We start from the raw sequence: 27,561 nt of genomic DNA, 5'->3' as shown, positions 1-27,561 counted from the left end.
TTAAAGGAACTTGGCCTCAGTTGTGGGTGCAGCCATCTTGTGTTACAGAAACCCTGCCTCCATTGTGGGCGCAGCCATCTTGTGTTATGGGATCAACGCCTCTGCTGTGGGGGCCACCATCTTGTTATGGTGTGATGGTCAATTTGCATATTCACCCTTTATTAAATAGGATTATTATTTAAAATATATTTTTATTGATTTCAGAAGGGAAGGGAGAGATAGAAACATCAGTGATGAGAGCGAATCATTGATCGGCTGCCTCCTGCATGCCCCCCACTGGGCACTGAGCCCGCAACCTGGGATCAAATCGTGACCTCCTGGTTCATAGGTCAACGCTCAACCACTGACCCATGCTGGATGGGCCTAATCTGTCTTTTTGAGGCCCAATTCAATGTGTGAATAGTGTGAGCTGACACTTAGCTCCCCTAGAGATGGTTTCTAAATTAACTTATGGCATATACTGAGAATCAGATAAATTAGTACTGGGAGGAAAGGAACGACAGGTTAAAAAGGGTCTGCTTGACTCAACATTGAGAACCACTGATGGAATACCCATTGTAGTGTATAGAAACCTTTACACGCCTGATTTTTTTTTTTTATCATTGACAGTATTACAGATGTCCTCATTTCCCCCCTCTTTGCCTTCCTCCAACCAGTCCCCACCCCCGTTCCCTCTGGAACCACACTGGGTTATGCATATATGTTCTTTGGCCCATCCCTTCACCTTCTTTCATCCAGTCCCCTCCTCCTCTCTGACAGCAATTTTGCACTTACAAACCCACAATGACAGAGTTAATAACATTCAAGGATTATTCAGTACCTTTTAAAGAAATAAACAGAATGTATAAAACATATTCAGTGTTCCATACAATTTTATTTTCTGCCTTCAACCATAATAATATGATATCCAAATTTTGTCTTAACTGGAGGGTCTGTAAACACAGGCTTGTCCAGACCACTTACAGGCAAAGCAAATGCTGCTTCTTGAAATGGTCCCACCATGGACCCTCTGGTCATCCAACCCAAGTCGCCCTGAAAAACCCAAAAGATATGTGATTTCAAGCGGCTCTGAAGAGAGAACAGTTCTACTGTACCTTGAATGCTAAGGTTTCTAGGTTATTCATATGGGCTGTAAAGAAGTAGGCTAGACAAAGACAATTGGGTGGAAGAGGTCCAGCCTGCACTGAACATATAAGCACTCACAATGCTGCTGGGTATTTGTCAGCTGTGCAAATTTGGTCATGCCTAGATTTAGATATAGGTGACCTGTATTCATCTGTCCACAAGTTGGACACTCCTGTTTTTAAGATCTTTAAACCAAGATATGGCTAAAATTAATGGCATAACATAGCAATAATCCCTACTGCTGGGGGAAAGATCATTGTAAATGATATTAGCACCATACCCCTTGCCTGGCTTTATCTTCACTATATTGTGTGGCCACTTCATTGAATTTCATTCCAGACTTTAACTTTTCCAAGGCTTCCATGATTTTTCCGTGTTTTTCACACAAAATGTGTCTGACCTACAAGGAAAAAAGTATGTTCACATAATACCTGGAGATGCAAATGATTCATTTCTTCACAGTACAGCAGTCATGTCGGGATTACCCTCACTAGTGAAAAATCACATTAGCTCATGGCAATGGAAAATCCTAGAAGTCTGCCCACTTGGGGCAATGACAAGAAACCAATTTTGCATATCAAGACAATATCTTGGGATCCCAATTTACATGGAAATTGGGCACCTGGCTGTGGAAAGCTCCCATCTTTTACCAGATACCTCAGTGGTAACAGGAAGAAGAAACACAATAATGGTTGAGATTTGGGGTCCTGGAGTCAAATCCCAATTCTGCTGTATGGCCTTAGGCATGTCTTTAAACCTGTTTTCCCCATTTGTGCACTGAGATAATAACAGTACTAGTATTTACGTGTCCTCATAGGTTTGTGAAGATTGAGATACTGCAGCTAGCATTCAATAAAGGCTATTATTTCATCAGAGTGGGAATAATTTGAAAAAAACTACCAGGAAAAACTTATTTTTTAATTAATTTTAGAGAGAGGAAAGGAGGGAGGGTGGGGGGAGAGACACGGGGGGGGGGGGAGAGAGAGAGAGAGAGAGAGAGAGAGAGAGAGAGAGAGAGATCGACCAGCTGCCTCCTGCAGGTGCCTTGACCGAGGATCAAACCCACATCTGGGTATGTGCCCTGACTGGGAATCAAACCTGAAACCTTCAGTGTATGGGACAAGGCTCCAACCAAGTGAGCCACACCAGCCAGGGCACCACTAAGAAATACTTTTTACCAAAAGAGGCCCAAAGTATAAAGCCTCCCCACAATTCAACACTTTGAACAAGTATCTTATGTTGACTATTAAACCTTTGTATGCCATAAGTATCTACAGAAGTGAGATAAAGTGTCTTTGGATGCATGGCAGATAACTGTTTAAGAATACTCAACCTCTATGGACTATGGACTGTAAGCCAGGAAGGAGACATGTGAGAACATGAAGGGGGTAATAGTGTAAATTTAGTGATATAAATGTACTCTAAATGCTGGGCTAGGGTCATAGTATTATGTGTGTGCACTAGAGGAAGGAGGCTAGACAGACAAGAGGGAGAGACATAGCTGAAATCTATGTCTGGGCTTCTTTGAGGGAAAGAACATTTGCTTCTAATTTTAATTATTTCAATTTTCAATTTATTGATTTATAAATCTGTTAAATTAAAAAATTTAAACACTACTTATACAACTAATAAATTTCAAAATGTTATGTTATAAATTTCTTTTAAACATTTTTTTCCCTTCTAATCTTTTATTATTAAAATAGCCTATGCTTTTTGCTTTTTTCTTCAGAACAAGGCAGATTCATTGCATAAAGATTTTAAAATGCAAATATGCAGAAGGAAATTACCTTAGTAGCATAGTATCATCCCTAGATGTGGGGGGCGGGGGGGGTGTCACCTGGGCCTGTGGAGGCATTTCCATGATGGAGAGTGGCATGGATGTGGGCAAGGTCCATTAGGCTGGCTTCCTCAGCCCATGAGAGGTCTGTGACTGGGCTGTGCTCAGCACTGCTCTGGGTTGGGATGAGGCTGCCAAGAGCTCTTCTGAGTTTGTTGCGGCCCTAAAGAGCTCAGATGAGTGTCGGGAGAGGAGCATGTTGGTCTGGACAGCCAGAGTGCGGGGCATGGGGCAGTGGGTCCTGCCTTCCCATGTGGCCTCTGCCACTCAGGGCTTCACCCTGCACTCCATCCCTGAACAGCTGGCAAACAGGCTTTGCTCTGGGTCTGATTCTCAAAGATCCTACAGGACTCTGAATCAAAAGTTTGGCTCACAGAATTGAAGAACATTTTGATGTTAATTTCAAACTCACACAAATGTCCTAAATCTTAGAAAAATAAAAAGATTTAATATGTCAGAGTTTCTTAAGGACTTCTTCTACCTTAAAATACACACAAATTATTACAATGATAAACATTATTTCATTTATGCTGTTCAACATGGAAAAAAAAAGAATACTCAACCTCATAGAAGTAATCAAATTTGACATATCCTACCTAATAATAGACAAACATGGTAATTAACTGTACCTCCGACACAGTTCCCATTGGCTAATCAGGGTGATATGCAAATTAACTGCCAAGAAAGATGACAGTAACCACCAACAAAGATAGTGGTTAATTTGCATACACGCAATGATGGGAGGCGAAAGGGGAAGGACTGAAGAATGGTGATCGGCAACCCAGGTGGCAGGCAAGAGCTAGGGGGTGGGCAAAGGCCGCCCTTCCCCAACCCCCAGCCGGTGATCGCCATCGGAAAGCTGGGCGGCAACCCTGGACCCCTGGCCTGCGGCCCCGCGATCACCCCGGCCCTCATGGCGATCGGAGGGCGGGAGGGCTGGGCGCAGGCCAGGCGGCAACCCCGGACCCCCAGGGGCCAGAGTGGCCGGCTGGCCTGCGGCCCGGTGATTGCCATGGCGAACGGAGGGTGGGAGGGCTGGGCGCAGGCCAGGCGGCAACCCCAGACCCCCGGAACCTCTCTTAAAGGTTCTATTAAAGCAGTTGGCGAGGGACCTTGGAGAGCCCCAGGGGGCCCTGATGCCAGCAAAACTGAGACCTGGGGCAGCTCTCCCCAGGAAGGTCCAGGGAACAGCCACTGTACCCCACCTCCACCCCAGCACAAGGCAGGGCACGCTGGGCCCGAGGACCCACCCCCTCCCAGAGGCCCCTGGCTTGCTCATGCAGCCCTGGTCACATCACCGGAGCAGCTACAAGGCACAGAAAGCACCAGGGAAGGCCGCTTGCTCCCACCCGCATTTGCAAAGATAAGGCTGGAGGGTGTGAGGGCCGGCTCACATCTCCTTCTCCCTCCTTTTGCTCCTCCTCTGGCTGCTCAGCTCGCCCAGCTTCTTATCCAGGCTCCTCTGCAGCTGGGCCCACTTGGCGGGGTCCAGGGACCGGTCCTTGGTCCCACTGCCGGAGTACAGCACTCCCTCCCAGCTGATTATCTGCTGGGCGTGGGCGCGGGCCCTCTCCCCACAGCCATGGATCTCGGGCAGGCAGTGGCTGAGGTAGAAGCAGTGGCTGCAGTGTGGGCAGAGCTGGCCCAGAGTCATGACACTGGCCCGGCACTTGGGGAGGCCACAGGTGTTATCAGCCTTCATGGTGGCCAAGACCAGGGCCTCAAAGTCCTCCATGGAGGGCAGATCCAGGGCCGCGGATGCGTTTGCATCTTTCTTCTTTTTCTTTCCTGGTAACTTCTGCAGCCCCGGGCCTGCGGCCCGTGGGCCCTCCTTGGCTCGCTGCTCCTGCCTGACGCTCTCCCTCTGCAGTCACTCCAGGTGCACAGCCCTCAGGCCCACACTGCTCAGCTCTCGCCCGGGGGCTCTGTCTGCACGGGGCTGGAGGGCTCGAGATGGAGAGGGGTTTGCTGTCAGTCCCTGCCAGGACGGGTGGGACAGGTGGGACTGGTGGAGCCGATTTTTTTTTTTTTTTTTTGGCCATATGCACATAGCTTTAATTCTTAAATAACTTATACTCCTCTGAAACAAATAAAACTCTGCGGCCCTAAACGGTTTGGCTCAGTGGATAGAGCGTCAGCCTGTGGACTCAAGAGTCCCAGGTTTGATTCCAGTCAAGGGCATGTACCTTGGCTGAGGGCACATCCCCAGTAGGGAGTGTGCAGGAGGCAGCTGATCGATGTTTCTCTCTCATCAATGTTTCTAACTCTCTATCCCACACCCTTCCTCTCTGTAAAAAATCAATAAAATATATATTAAAAAAAAAAAAAACCTCTGCGGCCCCGTGATTGCCATGGCGATTGGAAGGCGGGAGAGCCTGGGCGCAGGCCAGGCGGCACCCAGGCACCCCAGCACCTGACATGCAAAGGTAGGGGGTGAAATGACTTTTCCCAACCACATCTGCAAATATCCTGGGGAAGGCATCACTGAAGAGTTCACAACAACTCTCTTACTTGGCAAGGAAGAAAAAAGTTGGCAATGGAAACAATTCCTTATATCAAAGTTACGGTCCCTCTGGGTAAAAAAGTAAAAAAGAATATTCCCAACATAAAGGAGGGTGCAGGCAAAAATAATAGGTTCTCATGACTTCCACTGAAGATTGAGCATATGACAGAGTCAAAACGAACATACAAATTAAAACAGACAGTGGACATTCAAATGACCCAAATCAACTGTCACTGTTTGTCCCAATAGCAGCAATGCTTATGTGATAATATAGTTTAACAGACATACAAAACAAGCCACATGATAAGAGAGGTTCGGCTTCTAAAGTAAATTGAATGTTCTTTAAAAATTCTCATGTCCTCCCCTCTAACTATAATTCTTAATTTTCCAATCAGAAAATTACCCCAGGTGATCCAGTAACATGTAGAACTCCAGTAACCTAACTTATTTAAAAAAACAAACATCCCAACCATTTTTAAAATACTTAAATTGATATTTCAGGGTTAAAATTATAGAAGATATTTAGCTCCAAATAAATTTTCTGAATAGAAAATATTTCAGTTTTTGATTTAATATATATATATATATATTTATATATGTGTGTGTGTGTGTGTGTGTGTGTATATATATGTATATATATATGTGTATATATATATATATACATATATATATATACATATATATATATGATACATTTTCCCAAGGAACTCTGAATTGGTACCTTTCCCTCTAACTTTCTTCAAATTGAGAGAATCTATGGAGTTCCCTATACTGCACAAGTTTTAATGAAAGAAAATAAGACTTTCTAAGAGCATCAAATACATGTTTTCTTATTTACAAACATATATACTCCTCTCTCTCTCTCTCTCTCTAAAATATACTCTTACTGATCAGAGAGGAAGGGAGAGGGAGAGAGATAGAAACATCAATGATGAGAGAGAATCATTGATCGGCTGCCTCCTACACACCCCGTACTGGGGATCAGGCCAAAACCTGGCATGTGGCCTCACCTGGAATCAAACTGTGACTTCCTGGTTCATAGGTCGATGCTAAACCACTGAGTCACACCCGCCGAGCTCAATTCTTATTTATAAATTCATTCCAAGGACATATACAGCTTGAAAAGCTATGGAAGCAGTTTAAAAAAAACCTAGCTTTTAAGTAACAAGAAAACAGTTATAGAAGAAAGTTTAAATTAAAAGAAAAAAGTTGTTTTAATTTATTCAAGAGTGGGAACATCCTCCATGAAAATGTGTACCTTGACTGTGGATGGCTGGGTAGCCTTATCACACCTTAGGAATGCAAATGCTTTTTACAATGACAAGAAAGAGAGTTTCATCTCATTTCTCTCCCAGGGTAGAAGTCTGTCAACAGAAGGTGGACAGCAATAAAAGGAGGGGCTTGCACAATCAATCCAGAAAGTCAGCAATCTATGAATAATCCAGAACCCAGTATTTATCTCCTCTGCCACACACCCTCCCTCCCAGCCAGTGAGCAAGATAATTACCCTCAAGTCAAGCTAAGTGCCCCCCAGTCACAGTGGCCCAATGCTGACATACAAAGCATACAAATAATTCTCACTCTGGTATAAAAGTGACAACTTTCTTGGAAGAAAAGCAGATACTGTAAATTTCTCAAAGTCTTCCTGAAACACTTTTTAAAGTAATTTTTACTTCTTTAGAAAAAATGCATACATGGCAAACCATCTGTAATAAAAGGCCCATTCTATAAAATTTTATCTGGTCGTACTCATATCTGCAATCATAACCATATTTACAGACAAATGTATCTATACTAATAAAAGAGTAATATGCTAATTAGACTGGGAGACTTTCCAGGAAACATCCAAGATGTTCTTCTGGACAAAGCCATGGTGGGGCCGAGGTAGAGGCGGTTAGAGGCCAAGAGGGGAGGGCAGTTGTGGGAGATCAGGCTGGTGGGGGGTGGGGCCATTGGGGGCAAGCAGGCCATCAGTGGGGGTCAGTTGGAGGTGATCAAGGCAGCTGGGGGGGGCAGTTTGGAGTGAGCAGGCCAGCAGGGGGACAGTTGGGGATGAGCAGACCAGTGGGGATGGAAGGTAGGGGCGAGAAGGCCAGCAGTGGGGGCAGTTTGGGGTGATCAGGCTGGTGGGGGGGCATTTGGGGGCAAGCAGGCCGGCAGCAGGGGGGAGGGCAGTTGGGGGTGAACAGGCCAGCAGGCAGAGTGGTTAGAAGCAATCAGGCAGGCAGGCAGGCAGGTGAGCGGTTAGGAGCCAGCAGTCCCGGATTACAAGAGGGATGTCGGACTGCTGGTTTAGGCCCAATCCCTGTAAACTGGAAGGACATTTTTTGAGGGGTCCCAAATTGGAGATGGTGCAGGCCAGGCAGAGGAACACACCCTCCCCAGTGCACGAATTTCGTGCACCGGGCCACTAGTCTATCCAATCTAATAAATAGAAACATGGTAATTAGCATACAACTGCTACCCTTCCCGTTGGCTAATCAGGGCAATATGCAAATTAACTGCCAGCCAAGATGGCAGCCGGCAGCCAGGCAGCTTAAACTGAACATGAGGCTTGCTTGCTTCAGTGACAGAGGACTGCAACGTTTCCCGCCTGCCGCTGCCAGCCTCTGAGCTTGCAGTTTGAACATTGTAACAAATATAGAAGCTAAACAAAACCCCAGAAACCTGCTTTCAGCAGCCGGGATCTGAGAGCTGGAGTTGATACAGTGTTTCGAGATTATAGAACCCAAACAAACCAGATACCTTCTTTCAGCAGCAGAGGCCTCAGAGCTGGAGCCAGAGCTAAAGCTGGCCCAGAATAAAAAATAAAAGAAAAAAAGGAGCGGTTGGGAGCTTCAGTCACCCGCCAGCCTGAAAACAGCCCTCAGCCCCTCACCCAGACTGGCCAGGCACCCCAGTGGGGACCCCCACCCTGAAGGGGGTGTGACCAGCTGCAAACGGCCATCATCCCCTCATCCAGGCTGGCCAGGCACCCCAGTGGGGACCGCCACCCTGATCCAGGACACCCTTCAGGGCAAACCAGCCAGCCCCCACCCATGCACCAGGCCTCTATTCTATATAGTAAAAGGGTAATATGCCTCCCAGCACCGGGATCAGCGGAGCCGCGAGGCCTCCTGGAACCAGGATCAGCGAGCGGAGCCATGAGGCCTCCCAACACCCCAACACCGGATCAGCGGAGCCGAAAGGCCTCCCGGCACCGGGATCAGCGTGACAGGGGGCAGCGCCTAAACTCCCTGATTGCTCTGCGGCTCTGTGTGTGAAAGGGGGCAGGGCCACAACCTCCCTATCCGTCCTGCTCTGTTCGTGACAGGGGAAGGTGCCCCAACCCCCTGATCAGGCCTGCTCTGTGCCTGATAGGGGGGAGCTCCCCAACACCCTGATCGCCCTGCGGCTCTGTGTGTGACAGGCTGCGGCGCTCCAACCCCCCGACCCCACGGGCCCTGCTCTGTGTGTGATGGGGTAGAGCCATAACCTCCCCATCGGCCCTGCCCTGAGTGTGACAGTGGTGGCGCCCCAACCCCTGATCGGCCCTACTCTCTGGGTGATAGAGGGCAGCGCCCCAACCCCCTGATCCGCCCTGCCCTGAGTGTGACAGGAGGCAATGCCTCAACTCCCCTATTGGCCCTACTCTGTGAGTGACAGGGGAGAGCTCCTCAACCCCCTGATCGGCCGTGCTCTGTGCGTGACAGGGGGCAGCGCCCCAACCCCCTGATTGGCCCTGCTCTGTGCATGACAGGGGTGGCCCCGCAACCTCCCCATCGACCATGCCTTGAGTGTGACAGGGGGCGGTGCCCCAACCCCCCAATCGGCCCTACCCTGACCATGACTGAGAGTGGCATCGCAACCTGCCGATCCGCCCTGCTCTGTGCATGACAGGGGCCAGTGCCCCAACTCCCCAATCGGCCCTGCTCTGAGCCCGACCAGGGGCTGCACCTAGGAATTGGGCCTGCCCTCTGCCACCCGGGAGCAGGCCTAAGCCAGCAGGTCGTTATCTCCCGAGGGGTCCCAGACTGCGAGAGGGCACAGGCCTGGCTGAGGGACCCCCCCCTCGCCCCGCGAGTGCACAAATTTTTGTGCACTGGGCCTCTAGTATATATATAAAAGCCTAAGTGACCGTTATGACCGAATGACTGGAACAACCGAATGACCATATGACACGCACTGACCACCAGGGGGCAGACGCTCAATGCAGGTGCTGCCCGCTGGTGGTACCACAGTGGGAGCACTGCTCAGCTGACCGACCCATCCTGGCGCCCACCAGCTTGGCTGCAGCCACTCACTCCCTCATTAGTCCTGCAGGTCTAAACTCTGGTGAATGGGCCAGGTACCAATGGATCAGTGCCAATGGCACAATCCTCACAGCACTGCTGGCCTCCTGGAAGTTGCCCTCGAGCACTGTGGCCACTTCCCCTCCCTAGATGCTCCACAAGGAAGAAAGGATATAAAAGTTGCCTCCAGGTGGCTCCCAACAATAGCGCGAATGTCAGTGTAACAGATCCGGATCTGGGCCAGCAAGGGCGTCCCACCGCCAGCCCGCTCGGAGGGCCGATTGCATCCTGCTCCCCCCTCCCCCGCCCCAACCCAGGACCCCACCAATGCACGAATTCGTGCACTGAGCCTCTAGTGTTTACATAAATGATTTTGTCAAGATATCTTTTAGAGGATTTCTCATTTCCTATTCAAATAGAATCTGTTATTTGTTTCATATTGTAGGTGATACACTGGGGTGGGGTTTAAGGTGTCTGCCTTATAAATTTAGAGATAAGCAAACCAAGTTTTCCTCATGGTTTGACTACTAAAATTGGTGAGGGGATCCTAGACCCACAGGAGATAGGAACACAACAAAGGAAAGAATGTGTCAAAAAGCAGGACTCAGAGTGGCAAACTTCTATAGAATGTGTCTAGCACTCTCTAGGAGAGAAAGGGACAAATGATCTGGACACTAGGACTGTTCATTAGACCTCACTTGGTCTGGCTAAAATAGCTTCTAGACTGCATATCTCCTTTCTGCTTCCACATTCCCAAAGCAATCTTCTGGTTCAATTACTGGGAAGGTGCACACAACATCCATGATCACAGAAAGGGGATACCACCTGCCATTTTATCCTATATAATAAAAGAGAAACATGGTAATTGGCATACGACTGCTACCCTTCCCATTGGCTAATCAGGGCAATATGCAAATTAACTGTCAGCCAATATGGCGGCCAGCACCCAGGCAGCTTGAAACTAACATGAGGCTTGCTTGCTTCAGTGACGGAGGACTCCAACATTCCCCGCCTGCTGCTGCAGGCCTCTGAGCTGGCAGTCTGAAACAGTTACAAAAATAGAAGCTAAACAAAACCCCAGAAACCGGCTTTCAGCTAGCCGGGATCTCAGACCTGGAGTTGATACAGAGTTTCGATTGTAGAACGGAAACAAACCAGATACCTGCTTTCAGGAGCGGAGGCCTAAGAGCTGGAGCCTGAGAGCTAAAGCTGGCTCAGAATAAAAAAAAAAAAAAGAAAAAAAGGAGCAGTTGGGAGCTTAAGTCCCAGCCTGAAAACAGCCCTCAGCCCCTCACCCAGACTGGCCAGGCATCCCAGTGGGAACCCCCACCCTGAAGGGTGTGTGACCAGCTGCAAACAGCCATCATCCCCTCACCCAGGCTGGCCAGGCACCCCAGTGGGGACCGCCACCCTGATCCAGGACACCCTTCAGGGCAAACCAGCCAGCCCCCACCCATGCACCAGGCCTCTATTCTATATAGTAAAAGGGTAATATGCCTCCCAGCACCGGGATCAGCGGAGCCGCGAGGTCTCCCGGCACCGGGATCAGCATGACAGGGGGCAGCACCCAAACCCCCTGATCGCCCTGTGGCTCTGTGTGTGACAGGGGGCGGGGCCACAACCTCCCTATCTGCCCTGCTCTGTTCATGACAGGGGAAGGTGCCCCAACCCCCTGATCGGCCCTGCTCTGTGCCTGATAGCGGGGAACTCCCCAACCTCCTGATCGCCCTGTGGCTCTGTGTGTGACAGGGTGTGGCGCCCCAACCCCCCACCCCACGGGCCCTGCTCTGTGTGTGACGGGGTAGAGCCATAACCTCCCCATCGGCCCTGCCCTGAGTGTGACAGTGGTGGCGCCCCAACCCCCTGATCGGCCCTGCTCTGTGGGTGATAGAGGGTGGCGCCCCAACCCCTCCACCCCACGGGCCCTGCTCTGTGTGTGATGGGGTAGAGCCATAACCTCCCCATTGGCCCTGCCCTGAGTGTGACAGTGGTGGCGCCCCAACCCCCTGATTGGCCCTGCTCTGTGGGTGATAGAGGGCGGTGCCACAACCCCCTGATCCACCCTGCTCTGTGCGTGACAGGGGGGAGTTCCCCAAGCCCCTGATGGGCCCTGCTCTGTGCGTGACAGGGGGTAGCGCCCCAACCCCCTGATGGGCCCTGCTCTGTGCGTGACAGGGGGTGGCGCCCCAACTTCCCCCATCGTCCCTGCCTTGAGTGTGACAGGGGGCGGTGCCCCAACCCCCCAATCGGCCCTACCCTGAGCGTGACTGAGGATGGCATCACAACCTCCCGATCCATCCTGCTCTGTGCATGACAGGGGGCGGCTCCCCAATTCCCCAATCGGCCCTGCTCTGAGCCCGACCAGGGGCTGCACCTAGGGATTGAGCCTGCCCTCTGCCACCCAGGAGCAGGCCTAAGCCAGCAGGTCGTTATCTCCCGAGGGCTCCCAGACTGCGAGAGGGCACAGGCCTGGCTGAGGGACCCTCCTTCCCCCCCGAGTGCACAAATTTTTGTGCACCGGGCCTCTAGTATTTCAATAAACATATTCTGATTTGGACAGTTTGACAGGTTAGACATAATGAGTACCTGTGGGGTTTACAACTATGTCTGACCAACTTGCAACTGTATAAGACTAGCATATCAGAAGAGTGCCAAGCTACAGAGAGAATTTGGGAGCAATCAGCATGGAGGGAGTAGCTGATGCTACAGAAGGTGATGCCGTTACCCAGGGAGGATACGTAGAATGAGATGAAGACAAGAGTAGGCTAAATACATCCTTGGAGAATATCAATATTTAAGCAATAAGCAAAAAAAGAAGCTCAACAAGCACAATAAAAAGGAAGGTCCAGGTGGGTGGGAGAGGAAGATGTGTTAACAGGAACCAAGGTATGACAAAGTTTCAAAGAGGAAATGGTCAACAGTGTTAAATGATGCGGAGTGGTCAGTTAAGAAGCACAATCAATTTAGCAGTGAGTGATTGATGACCTTCGCAAAAGCAGTTTTGGAAGAGTGGTAATGTGCAGAAGCCAGACTACAGCAGGCTGACTGAGGAAGGTAATGGGAAATGGGAAGGGAATGCATGTGGAGTTCTCCCTCAACTGAGTTAGAAAAGGAGAAAGGGTTCTGGTTAGAGGAAAAGGGTCACAGACATGTATATATTTTAAAGATCAGTGAGTGTACTTTTCAGAATGGAGGGAAAGATGCTGTGAAGAGGGAAAGGTTAAAGAGAGAGCAAAGAAAGTGGGTGGAATAAATGAAACAACAAGGTCTGGCATTCAGAGTATTATTTGAAAAACAAGTGGCCAAAAGGAAGAAAGGGAAGGAGGGAGTGCAGAGCGATGCAGGTGAAGATAATTTTGTTGACAGGGGGCTGGAAAGCCCATGAGTTCTGGACTCAACATCTGTTTCTTGTGAAAATTATAACAATATTTAAAAATTACTGTCCCTGCAGAAAAATGAAACTAGACAACTAACTTACATCATATATAAAAATAAACTCAAAATGGATAAAAGACTTGAATGTAAGTCAGAAAACCATAAAAATCCTAGAAGAAACCATAGGAAGCAAAATTTCAGACATCTCTCGTAGCAATATGCTTATGGATACATCTCATAGGGCAGTGGTCGGCAAACTGCGGCTCCCGAGCCACATGCGGCTCTTTGACCCCTTGAGTGTGGCTCTTCCACAAAATTTCATGTGCAGGTGCACACGTACAGTGCAAATGAAACTTCGTGGCCCATGCGCAGAAGTCGGTATTTTGTGGAAGAGCCATACTCAAGGGGCCAAAGCGCCGCATGTGGCTCGCGAACCGCAGTTTGCTGACCACTGTCCTAGGGCAAAGGAAACTAAGGAGAAAATAAATAAATGGGACTATGGTACATCAAAATACACAGCAAAAGAAACCATCAATAAAACAAAAAGGGAGCCCACTGTATGGGAGAATATATTTGGCAATGATACATCTGATAAAAGGTTAATATCCAAAATATATAAGGACCTCATATAACTTAACAAAAGGAAGACAAACAATACAATTAAAATGGGCAAAGGACCTAAATAGACACTTCTCCAAAGTGGACATGCAGATGGCCAAGAGACATATGAAAATATACTCAAAGTCACTGATCATTAGAGAGATGCAAATTAAAACGACAATGAGTTATTACCTCACACCTGTCAGAATGGCTACCATCAACAAATGACAAGTGCTGGCAAGGATGTGGAGAAAAGGGAACCCTAGTACACTGCTGGTGGGAATGCAGACTGGTGCAGCCATTATTGAAAACAGTATGGAGTTTCCTCAAAAAATTAAATATGGAATTGCCATTTGACACAGGGATCCCACTTCTAGGAATATATCCTAAGAAACCTGAAACACCAATCAGAAAGAACGTATGCAATGCTATGTTCATAGCAGCACAATTTACAATAGCTAAGAACTGGAAACAACCCAAGTGCCCGTCAGTAGATGAGTGGATAAAAAAGCTGTGGTACATTTCTAGCATGGAATACTATATAGCAATAAAAAAGAAGAATCTCTTACCCTTTGAGAAAGCATGGAGGGACCTAGAGAGTATCATGCTAAGTGAAATAAGTCAGTCAGAGAAAGACAAGTATCACATGATCTCACTCATATGTAGAATCTAATTAACAAAATAAACTGGTGAATGGAGTGGATCCAGAGACATGGAAGCATGGAACAGAGTGAGGAATCTCGAAGGGAAGGCAGGAGAGGATGGATGGGTGGGAAGTAATCAACCAAAGACCTTGTATGCATATATGCATAATGCATGGACACAGACAATAGGGTTGTGAAGGCCTGGGGCAGGGGTGGGGAGGCAGGAATAGGCTGGAGGTCAATGGGGGGGGGACATATGTAATATTTTCAACAATAAAGATTTATAAAAAAAACTGAATAAATAACTATTTACAGAAAGAAAAATAAATAAAAATTACTGAGTCCCTAATATTTGCTAGGCACTATGCTAAGTGCTGTATTATTATTTTTTTAAATATATATTTTTATTGATTTCAGAGAGGAAGGGAGAGGGAGAGAGATAAAAACATCAATGATGAGAGAGAATCACTGATCAGCTGTCTCCTGCATACCCCACACTGGGGATCAAGCCTGCAACTCAGCATGTGCCATGACCTGGAATAGAACCATGACCTCCTGGTTCATAGGTTGACACTCAACCACTGAGCCATTCTGTTCATTATCAAATGAAATCCTCACACTAACCCTGTGAGATTGTATCAGTGTTTCCCAGCCCTGCCAGCACAGCAGAATCACCCCCAGAGCTTCTAAAAAAGCAATATCACAGTCTAGGCCTCACCCCCAGAGATTCTAAGGCACCTGGTCTGGGGTGGGATCCTACTCTAGGCACTGGTAGTTTTAGAAGCTCTCCAGTTCAGTTTGATGTACACTAGGGGTGAGAAGAACTAGAGCAAGGTATTGATTTCTTGAGGTGAGTGGCAAAGGGCTGCTGAGCAGTACTGAGGGACTTAGGTGAGGATAGAGACCAGGAAGTAGTGGATCCAACACCCAAGGCCATGAGATTCTCCAGTAGGGTCCAGCAGTTCTTGCCCTAAGTGTAAAGAAAGTAGACCACTGGATTTATCCTGAGATTTAGTTTTGCAGGTGGATGCAAAGGATAACCAAAGGAAAAAAAAGTTGGGGCTCCTTGATCCAATGGTCAAGTCCTTTGATCTAATCTCCAGGTTACAGGACATAGGGGGCTTGAAGAACAGACACAAAGCCTGGGAGAAAGTGGGGAGAACCAGGGGGCCGGAAGGCCTGGAGGTCTGTGTGAGGAGAAGAGGTCAGGATTGGGGGAAACAGGAAGTGAAGGGAAAAGAGGGAAGCTCTGGTCAGCAGGTGGGTTTCAGAATCTGGACAGTCTAGTGACAGGGGCTTAGGAGTGGGGTCTAAACAGCTAGACCCTAAAAGGCTGGAGGATTCCAAGTGCCTCCCCTGCTAGGGCCTTCAAGAACACTGGTCACAACCCAGCTGTCCTCCAGCAGGTGAACAGTTAAACATACTAAGGCACTTTCATTCCATGAAACACTATTCTGCAATACAAAGGTGCAGACTATTGAGACACACAACTGGAATACAATCTTCAGAAAATTATTCTTTTTATTAACATATTTTATTGATTTTAGAGAGAAAGGGAGAGGAAGAGAGAGACAGAAACATCAATGATGAGAGAATCACTGACCGGCTGCCTCCTGCACGTCCCCTACTGGGGATGAGCCCACAACCCAGGGATGTGCCCTTGGCCGGAATCGAACCTGGGACCCCCCAGTCCGCAGGCTGACGCTCTATCCACCGAGCCAAACCAGCCAGGGCCAGAAAATTATTCTGAGTAAAAAAAGCCAATCCCCAAATGCTACATACTGTATCATTCCATTCATATAACATTTTTGAAATGATGAAATTCAGTAAAAGAAATCACATTACATGCTCACAGGGGTTAAAGGAGGAGGCAGAGGTAGGGGTAGGAAGGAGGGAGGTGTAGTTATAAAAGGGCAGTAGGAGGGATCCCTGAGGTCACAGAAAGGCTCTGTAGATCCCAAAATGGCGGCCAGCAGGACGGCAGTAAGGAAGAGAGTGTAGTGTGTGGATGTGTGTGGTGTGTGTGGGGGTGAGCGCGGGACAGTTAGATCTCACAGGAGAATTGGGGACTGGCAGATCAGGCTCTCCTGGCTACCGCCACAGGCACTCCCAGGCTGAGTGCGGCTCGGGCATGGAGCCCACACCATCTTGAAGGTGGGAGCAGTGTAGGCCTCTTGAAGGTGGGAGCAGTGTAGGCCAGGAGCGCAGCCACACCAACAACTAGACTGCACTTGGACACCATCCAGAAACTGAGCAGTGAGCTGCTCACCAGCCATAACTCACAAGGGACCACTGCCACACTTCTCCAGTGAGTGGCATCCTACTTTGCCGGCTCCCAGACATCCACAGTGACCCTGCTGACAGTGCGAACTGAGGACCCCCGGCCTGGCATCCCACCCAGCCCCAAGGATAGTACCAAAGGTGTGAGTTGGGACATCTGGCCCGGTGCCCCACAAGGACCACAATGACAGTGCAAGCTGGGGACACCCAGCCTGGTGCCACGCCCAGCACCCAGCTGATGGGGCAAACCAGAGGGTTCTAAGGCACCATCTGCTCATGGATGCTGGAGTGATATTCATGCCAGAGACAATAAAGGTGTGAGACTCAAGGCAGACCAAGCCTCCTATGCTAAGGAGTCCCGGATCATTGGACTGCTAGGGGCTTCAACCTCTCGGACCACAAGCACGATGCCCACGGCCAGAAAGTGACAGCAATTCACATTACATAGAAATAAATACAAAGGGACAGCAAAAATGAAGAGACAAAGAAACAATCCCCAAAGTAAAGAAAAGGAGGAATTGCCAGAAAGGGAACTAAATGAACTGGAGACAACCAATTTGTCAGAGAAAGAATTCATTGTAAAAGTAATGGTTACAAGGATGCTCAAACATCTGGATAAAAAATTCACCAATTGCCTGACCAGTTTGGTTCAGTGGCTAGAGCGTCGGCCTGTGGACTGAAGAGTCCCACGTTCAATTCCAGTCAAGAGCATGTATCTTGGTTGCGGGCACATCCCCAGTAGGGGGTGTGCAGGAGGCAGCTGATCGATGTTTCTCTTTCATCGATGTTTCTAACTCTCCTTCCTCTCTGTAAAAAATCAATAAAATATATTTTTAAAAAATTCACCAATATGTGTAAGAATTAAGAGGAAATGAAGAATAACATAGCTGCAATAAAGAATACCCTGGAAGAACCTCATGTGCTTTAACTGAGAAAAATAATTTGGTACAGCTGAAGAGAGCATGTCTCTGATTCAGTGTTTTGTGTATCTGTACACCATGTAACCACTGTATCAAGATATAGAATATTCCTATTGCCCTAGAATCCCTCATTTTTCCCCTCTCATAGTCATTGCGCCATTATTCTCACATGTTTTACCTGAGAAGGGAAAAACACCCTGGAAAGTTTCAACAGTAGATTAGAAAAAGCTTAGGAATGAATAAGCCAGTTAGAAGACAGGGTAGATAAAACACTAATTGGGAAAAAATTTTAAAAGCTGGAGGAGAATTTAAGGGAACTTTGGGACAACATGACACCAAGCAACATATGCATAATAGGGGTGTAGAATGAGTAGAAGCTGAGCAAGGAATAGAAAACCTATTTGAAGAAATAATGAGAGAAAACTTCTCTGACTTGGAGGCGGGAAGTCACACAAGCACAAAGAGTCTGAAACAAGATGAACCCCAAAAGACCACACCAAGACATGTCATTAATGACAAATGTTAGTGACAAAGAAAGAATCTTAAGAGCTGCAAGAGAGAGAGAGAAAGTTACACACAAGGGATCTCCCATTACACTATCAAATGATTTCTCAACAGGAACACATCAAGCCAGAAGTGAATGGAATAAAATATACAAAGTAATGAAAAACAAGGGGCTGAATCCAAGAATACTCTATCCAGCAAGGCTATCATTCAAAATTGAAGGTGAAATCAGGAGCTTCGCAGACAAAAACAGGCCAAGGGAGTTTATTACCACCAAACCAGCAATGTAAGAAATCCTAAGGGGACTGGTGTAAGAAGAAGGAATAGAAAGAGAAGAGGAAACACAAGCATAAAGAATAAAAGTGGCAATAAACAAGTACCTATTAATAATAACCTTAAACATAAATGGATTATATGCTCCAATCAAAATACATAGGGTGGCTGAATGGATAAGAAAACATGACCAATATATATGCTGTCTACAAGAGACCCACTTCCAAACAAAGGACTCACACAGACTGAAAGTGAAGGAATGGGAAAAAATTTTTTCAGGCAAATGGAAATGAAAAAAAGCTGGGGTAGCAATACTTATATCTGACAAAATAGACCTCAAAGTAATGGCCATAACAAGATATAAGGAAGGCCACTTCATAATACTAAAGGGGTCGATAAAACAGGATATAATTCTGGTAAACATATGTACCCAATACAGGAGCACCCAAATACATAAAAAATCTCTGGAAGATATCAAGGGAGAGATCGACAGCAATACAATCATAGTAAGGGACTTTAATACTCCACTGACATCACTGAATAAATCTTGTATAAAAAAATCAGCAAAGAAACAGCAATCAAAAATGACTCCCTATATCAGATGGAACTAATTGACATCTTCAGAACATTTCACCCCAAAGCTACTGAATATACATTCTTCTCAAGTGCACATGGGACATTTTCAAAGACAGACCATATATTAAGACACGGGCTAAATCTCTACAAATTCAAGAGGACTGAAATAATATCAAGCATCTTATCAAATCAAATGGCATAAAATTAGAAATTACAATAAAAACAATAAAAAACAATCAAACATCTGGAGGCAAAATAGAATGCTATTAAACAATGATTGGGTTACAAGAGATCAAAGAAAAAATAAAAAACATCCTGAAAACACAATAATCCAAAATCTACGGGACACAGTGAAAGCAAACCTGAGAGGGAAGTTCATAGCACTACAGGCCTACCTCAGAAAAACACACACAAGAAAAACTGGTAATAAGTTATCTAACCCTACAAGAGAGCAACAAGAAAAGCCCATAGCAAATAGAAGGGAGGAAATAATAACAATCAAAGAGGACATAAATGACAAAGAGACAATAACAACAACAACAAAAAACAATTAAAAGGTCAATAGAACCAAGAACTGGTTCTTTGAAAGGATAAAAAAGAGACAGGACCCAAATAAACAAAATCAGAAATGAAAGAGATGAAGTAACAACTGACCCCACAGAAATACAAAGGATTGTAAAAAACAAAACAAAACTAGGAACTCTATTCCAACAAACTGGACAACCTAGACGAAATGGACATATTCCTAGAAAAATACGATCTTCCAAAACTCAAGAAGAATCAGAAAACTTGAACAGGCCGATAACTACTGATGAAATGGAAGCAGTAATCAACTTCCAGCAAACAAAAGTCCTGGTCTGGATGGCTTCACAGGGGAGTATGACCAAACATTCAAAGAAGAACTAAAACCTATCCTCATAAGACTATTCCAAAAATTTCATGAGGAAGACACACGTCCAAGCTCTTTAAAATCCCAAAACCAGATATAGACACCACAAAGAAAGATAATTACAGGACAATATCCCTGATGAATATAGATGCTAAAATCCTCAACAAAGTATTAACAAATTGCATCCAGCAATACAATAAAAAAATCATACACCATGACCAAGTGGGATTTATTCCAGGAATGCAAGCCTGGTACAATATCCTCAAATCAATAAATGTGATATATCACATAACCAAATTGAAAGACAAAAATCACATGATCATATCAATTGATGCAGAAAAACCACTCGACAAAATCCAACACCCTTTTTTGATTAAAAACTCTCAGCAAAATGGGAATAGAGGGATCATACCTCAACATAATAAAAGCCTTATATGACAATCCTACAGCCAACATCATACTCCGTGGGCAAATACTAAAATCATTTCCCCTAAGAACAGGAACAAGACAGGGATGGATGCCCACTCTTACCACTCCTGTTCAACATAGTACTGGAAGTGCTAGCCATAGTGATCAGACAAGAAGAGAAAATAAAAGATATCCAAATGGAAAAGAAGTAAAACTGTCATTATTCGCAGATAACATGATATTGTGCACAGAAAACCTTAAAGATTCCATCAAAAACCTACTACATTTAATAAATGAATTCAGCAATGTTGTAGGATACAAAATTAACACACAGAAATTTATGGCCTTTTTTATATACCAATAATGAACTCACAGAGAAAATAAAAAATCAATCCCATTTAACACTGCAATAAAAAATTAAGATACTTAGTAATAAACTTAACTAAGGAGGCAAAAGACCTGTACTCAGAAAACTATAGATGTTGAAAAAAGAGAGGAATATATAAACAAGTGGAAGAATATACCGTGTTCATGGATCAGGAGAATCAACATCATTAAAATGTCCATACTACACAAAGCAATGTAATCCCCATTAAAATACTAATGGCATATTTCACAGACGTAGCATAAACCCTGCAACAATTTAAATGGAATATAGAAAAGACCCCAAATAGCCACAGCAATCCTGAGAAAGAACAAAGTTGGAGGGATCACAATACCAGATATCAAGCTGTATTACAAAGCCACTGTTTTCAAAACAGCTGGTACTTGCACAGGAACAGACATATAGACCAATGGATCAGAATAGAGACATCAAAAATTGACCCACACCAATACGGTCAATTAATATTTGAGAAAGGAGGCAAGAGGATACAATGAAGTCAAGAGAGTGTCTTCAATAAATGGTGTTGAAGCCATAGGCAACAAAATAGCAGACATTTGTCATAGAAATATGTTTACTGATATGTCAAAGAAAATAAACAAATGGGACTACATCAAAATAAAAAGCTTCTGCATAGCAAAATGAACCATCAACAAAACAACAAGAAAGCCCACTACGTGGGAAAACATATTTGCCATTGTTATCACCGATAAGGGTGCCCATGCAACTTAACAAAAGGAAGATAAACAATCCAATCAAAAAATGGGCAAAGGACCTAAATAGACACTTCTCAAAAGTGGACACACAGAAGGCCAAGAGGCATATGAAAAAATGCTAAGTCACTAATCATTCTAGAGATGCAAATCAATATGACAATGAGGTATCACCTCTCACCCGTCTGAATGGCTACCATCAACAAAGCAACAAATGACAAGTGCTAGCATGGATGTGGAGAAAAGGGAACACTGCTTATGGCAATGCAGACTGGTGCAGCCACTGTGGAAAACAGTATGGAGCTTCCTCAAAAAATTAAAAATGGACCTAACTGATTTGGCTTAGTGGATAGAGCATCGGCCTGCGGACTGAAGGGTCCCAGGTTTGATTCCGGTCAAGGGCATTTACCTTGATTGTGGGCACATCCCCAGTAGGGGGCGTGCAGGAGGCAACTGATCGATGTTTCTCTCTCATCGATGTTTCTCTCTCATCGATGTTTCTAACTCTCTATCCCTCTCCCTTCCTCTCTGTAAAAAATCAATAAAATATATTTTAAAAAAATTAAAAATGGATCTGCCATTTGACCCAGTCATACCACTTCTAGCAATATATCCCAAGAAACTAGAAACACCAATCAGAAGAACATATGCACCCCTATGTTCACAGCAGCACAATTCACCATAGCTAAGATTTGGAAACAGCCTAAGTGCCCATCAGCAGATGAGTGGATTAGAAAACTGTGGTACATCTACACAATGGAATACTATGCTGCTGTAAAAAGGAAGGAACTCCTACCATTTGCAACAGCGTGGATGGAGCTGGATAGTATTACGTTAAGTGAAATAAGTCAGTCAGAGAAAGATAAATATCACATGCTCTCACTCATTTGTGGATTATAATGAACAACATAAACCAATGAACAAAACAAATGTAGAGACAGAGAAGCATTGATCAGATGCTCAAAACTCAGAGGGAAGGTAGGGGAGGGTGAGGGTGAGGGTGAGAGATCAACCAAAGGACTTGTATGCATGCATATAAGTATAAATGGTGGATGTGGACAACAGGGGGTGAGGGTGAGGGTGGGACTGGGGGGATGAGAGGACATTAGGGGATAAGGACACATTTGTAATATCTTAATCAATAAAGGGGAAAAAAATGTGGTATATCTATACAATGGAATACTACACTGCTGTAAAAAAGAAATAACTCTTACCATTTGCAACAGCATAGATGGACCTGGAGAGCATTATGCTAAGTGAAATAAGCCAGTCAGAGAAAGGTAAGTATCATATGATCTCACTCATTTGTGGAATATAATGAACATAAACTGATGAACAAATATAGATCCAGAGACATAGAAGCATCGAACAGACCTTCAAACCTCAGAGGGAAGGCAGGGGAGGATAGGTAGGGGAGTGGTTTAGAAATCAAACAAAGAACTTATATGTATGTACGGATAACAAATGGACTCAGACAACAGGGGGGTGAAGTCCATTGCTGGGGGTGGGAGCTGGGAGAGAACAATGGGCAAAAAAGGGGACATATGTAATACTTTCAACAATAAAGAATAAAAAAATTATAAAAATAAGATACCCATTGAAGGAAACTGGGTAAGCGGTACATGTATAATTTCTTACAATTGAAAGTGAGGCTAAAATTATCTCAAAAGAAAAAGTTTAACCCTAATAGATTTTCCATGCCAATCTTTTCCATATAGTTCATGTATAGACCCACTGAACTTACTTTTGTCCAGAAAGGGCAAGATGCCTTGTTGACATCATATGCAGTGGGGCAGTTCCTTAGGTTACGTGCTTGTAAAAGTCAGCATGTAAGATAAAAACTATACATAGCCCAAATCACCCTACATCCCTTATGAAAATGCCATACTGGAGACCAATATGCCAGCCCTCCTTAAGCCCAGTATAACTTGTTTCCCCACCTGTTTTATAACAATGGCCACTTCTTCAGCTGACCACCTGATTGAACTAGCTGGTTTGTATGTAGGAGGCCATGTTTTGGATACTAAAAGCCACTTCATGAGTTGGAAGTTCATGTGAAAATGGAGGTCAACTACACAAAAGAAGATTCATGTTTCCCATCTCATCCCCGCTAGAAAAGTGGGCAGAATAGCCCTCACTATTTATATTATTTCTCCCTGCCCCCTGCTCTCTCTCTCTGGTTGCATGTGTATGGTTGGATTTATATGATATAATTTCACTAGTGCACTTATCATAGAGTGATAAAATTTATTTCTTTGCCTAACTGCTCCCAACTAGACTGGGATAACAGAAACAATCTCTTATCTGTTTTTTAAAAAATGTGTTTTTATTGATTTCAGAGAAAGGGAGAGGGAGATAGATAGATAGAAATATCAATGAGAAACATTGATCGGCTGCCTCCTGCATGCCTCCTACTGTGGATTGAGCCCACAACCTGGGCATATGCCTTGACCAGGAATCAAACCTGTGACCTCCTGGTGCATGGGATGACATTCAACTAGCTGAGCTGTTTGTTTTTTAATACCCAGAACTTAGTACACTGCTTGGCATAGGCCAGATGTCACTAAATCCTTATTGAATGAATGATTCAAAGTATGGGATCCCATATCCTGACTGAAACATGGAAAATGGCCTGTTAAACAGTACTAAGTAGTATAGTTTTGTTTGCAGATTATATTTTCCCAGGGCAGACACTCCTCTGAGACTTGGTCAAGCTCTTCAATAATTATTTGCGATTGTGTCCCACCCCCATTTTCATGGTCAGGGTCCTGGCTTTTAGCTTACCAGCAGGGCAGCTATCTAGTGAGACCTGTGCCTTTGCCTGTTTACCTAAGCTTTTGGTTTTATAAAATATTTTGTCCTAAGAACTAATTCATTCACTTACTGGTAAGATCTAACTTAATACATTTAAGAAACAATACTAAAGTATGAAGAAATTCTGATGTCTAAGAAAGCATTTGAAAAATATTTAAAAGGAATTACTTTTCATAAGTGAGATTGGTCTATAGTTTCCAATTTTGTGTTATTTTGATTTTATATCAGTGGCTTATCTAAGGCTAGTCTCTTAGAATGAGTTAAACAAACTGTCTTTTCCTTTTATGCACACCAAAATAACACATGTACATATGTTATTCATATTTACATGAAAAAAAAGGAACCAGTAACTCACCTTTACTGCATTGCCACCACCTTTGGGACCCTGAGACTTCTTGTCAGAGCTATCACTCCCAGATGCTGCTCCTCCTTTAGAGAAGAGATAACAGATACTCATTTAAACTGCACCTTGATATTTACAGAAAGGTCCAACACAACAGGAGTTGATGCTTCTGTCATAGTACCAGGCTTCAAAGGGGAACTCTGCCAGACACTTTACTACATCAAGCTAAATTCATTTGTGACTTACCTCTCTAAAAACAGGAAATATATGCCCTATGTAAACCATTCACTGAAAAATAGATACACAGGTGAGGGTGCTATTGGTTGAATGAGAGTGCCAGAATCCTGGTCCAGATTCTCTGGACCCAATTTGAAATCCTGCCTTCTAAGTGCAAACCCCTGAGCTCTTGTAAGATTTTTAATAAGCACTACAACTATGTATTTGAGTACTCACAATTCCAATATGTAAAATCTCCAAGGATATATTTTAAATAAAGATGAAATTTCCCACTATCCATATTTGGCTAAGTAATATATTTATGTCCAAATTCCCAGAATCTACTACATTGCCTACTTGATAGCTTCCTAAGAAAAGTTATCAGTATTCAGATTAACAACCATTGGCAGAAACTCAAATTTTACTAGTATATCATTTTACTACAATGTTAACTTCTATGTTGATGGCAGCATACTTACGTTAGAGCCTCACGTTCCTGAGAACTGTTGCTGGATTAAATGTTCAGTTAAATAAACATTTCCTAAGTAACTACTAAGTTCCAGGCACTGGGAATACAAAGATGAAAAACCATGGTACCTTCCTTCAGGGAGCTCATTTGCTCTCAAATATGTAAACAGATCATTTCAGAAGATGATCTATGATCTACGGACAGGGGGCTGTGGAAGCACAGCGGGACATTTTAGCCAGTCAGGGAAGGTTTCCTGGATGTATAGGCACTGACGAGGTAAAGAAAGAACAAGGGTGAGGGGATACTCCAGAGTGGAAAAACTGCATGGTATGTTGGAAACTATGGATAAAGCCAAATCTGAGATGGGAATGCTGTGAGATGAGCCCAGGGGAGGTGACTGAGGGTTAGGGAATGAGGGCCTTTAGGCCCCATTAAGAAACTTGGAATTTATCCTACAAGTAACAGGGAGCCATTGACATGTTTTAATCAGGAGACTCCATCTTACTTGTATCTGCAATGTCTAGCACAGTGCCTGGCACACAACAGGTGTTCAAAAAATTTCAACTAAACTGAGAACCCAAAATACTGTTCTGACCACTAAATGCCCAAGAACATATTACTGCCAAAGGAGTTTTATTACATCAAACTCTTAAGTGAGTTTGCTGTATATTAACTGTTGAGCAATGATACTTTCCAGTTATCCCATCCTCTCCCCCATTGGGTGCTGTCATCTTCTGACTGCCATCTCCCTCCCTTTGATTGACTGAGGACTTTGGCAGCAGCTTCAGGCTTCCTTTCCACTCTCACTCCTGCCATCATCTTAGATGATCTCAGCATCTACACTGAGGAATCACCCAACAACCTAACCTCACACTTCTGGACCTCCCTCCCGAATGCTCATGTCTTCTACTCCAGGCCACCTGCTCCCAGAGGCACAGGATGAAACTTTGCCACTCAGAACTAGCAGTTCAGTCTCTGGCTAACTTCCAATTCTTCTAGCTTTCTCATGACTCATTCCCACAACACCGACTCTTCATCTTCACAGAAACCATCCCCACCTCCAGTTCCTTTATCCAGCTATGTTCCCCTGCACTATCAGACTGCTCCTTCCCTTCCCAGTCTGGATACCATGATAGATCATCTGAACTTGATCCCTTCCCACTAGCACCCTTAATTCCCTTATGTTGCTAGCCTTCTATTATCATTGTCCAACAAAACCTCAACCTTGGCTCAAGGCTACACCTCTTTTCAATCCTCTATTGTTCCAGTTTGATTGAGGACGTTGGCAGCAGCTTCGGTACTAGGTAAATCATGACTGTGCAGAATGTGTCCTCTACAAATGCATAGCCTTTAATCTTAGGCTCTTGGCCCTCAGGGCAATTCTTTTTATTAGTATTTCATTCCCTCTCCCATCACCTTCTGTGACCATTCCAAACTTTTACCTCTCAAGATCCCTACTCAGTCCCTGCCCTTGAGTCTTAAAACTTACTCTTACCTCCCATTTTACTAAGAAATTGAGGCATTAAGTATGATCTCTTACAAGCTCTACCCCTTCCCCCTCTCTGGTCCCAATTTTTACAACCATCTCCACCCCCATCGCTTTTCTTGTGACCTCAAGCATCAGGTGTCCCTTCTCCTCTTCAAAGCTCAACTGCTCCTCTTTCCTGGACCCCATTTTTTTCTTAAATCTCACTCCTCAGTTCCTTTGCGTCTCTAATTCAACTGGATTCTTCACATCAGCCTCATTCCCAGTTTTCCCCAAACAACACTTTCTCTTAGTCCTTTGTCCTATTCTATCTACCGTCTAATTTCCCTGCTTTTTAAATTAAAGCTTTCCAGTGAAGTTCACACTGATTGTCTCTAATCACTTCCAGGTCAGTCACTGACCACCTGCTGCGTCCATCTCGGACCCCGGGGGTCTCCGGTCAGCTCCCTCCCCTCGCTTCCCACCTAACCCTATTCTTCCTGGTTGCTTTGTCCGCTCTACCTTTTCCACCTTTTCCAGAACCGCTTTTTCCTTTGGGAGGCATCTAGGAAACTTGACGTTGAACTCGCAACTGTACCGGTTGCCCCACTAAGCCCCTTCAGGTCCTACGGGCCTGTTCCAAACAAATGCCTGAAAGCGGCATCACAACTGATCGTTTTTACTGCGGCTCCGGAAGCAGGCATATCTTGGGGCAGACACAGTCCTTTGGTTCTCGGACCAATGGGGCTGAAGATACCTGACCAATAAGAAGCTTGGGCTGGCTGGGGGCCGGGCCACAGGTAGAGCGAGGCAGGAAGCCCCGCCTCTGCGCTTTATGTTCCTTCCTTCTCACGCCCTTATTTGTGCCAGCTCCCCTGCTTCCCCCGCTCCCCCTACCTCTGCCCCTCTACGCGTGCGTAGTGGAAGCCTTGGGCCTCTGCAGTCTCTCAGCGC

The 27,561-nt window shown here is 45.2% G+C and overlaps 1 protein-coding gene across 1 annotated transcript; it reads right to left on the bottom strand.

The window, feature by feature from the left end:
- Positions 1-856: 856 nt before the first annotated feature.
- PIN4 (peptidylprolyl cis/trans isomerase, NIMA-interacting 4) lies at positions 857-27,342 on the bottom strand. The gene is made up of 4 exons (XM_081080873.1): positions 27,130-27,342; positions 24,470-24,543; positions 1,406-1,525; positions 857-1,032 (listed from the first exon to the last, which is right to left on the bottom strand). The coding sequence occupies exons 1-4, from the start codon at positions 27,170-27,172 to the stop codon at positions 874-876; spliced, it is 396 nt and encodes a 131-aa protein (XP_080936999.1). The 5' UTR covers positions 27,173-27,342; the 3' UTR covers positions 857-873.
- Between the last annotated feature and the right edge of the window lie 219 nt (positions 27,343-27,561).

This window comes from Myotis nattereri (genome assembly GCF_964212035.1).
Source record: "Myotis nattereri genome assembly, chromosome: X".
Taxonomy (NCBI): Eukaryota; Metazoa; Chordata; class Mammalia; order Chiroptera; family Vespertilionidae; genus Myotis; species Myotis nattereri.
Note: the sequence above shows the minus strand (reverse complement) of the source record. Positions and strands in the feature narration are given on the sequence as shown.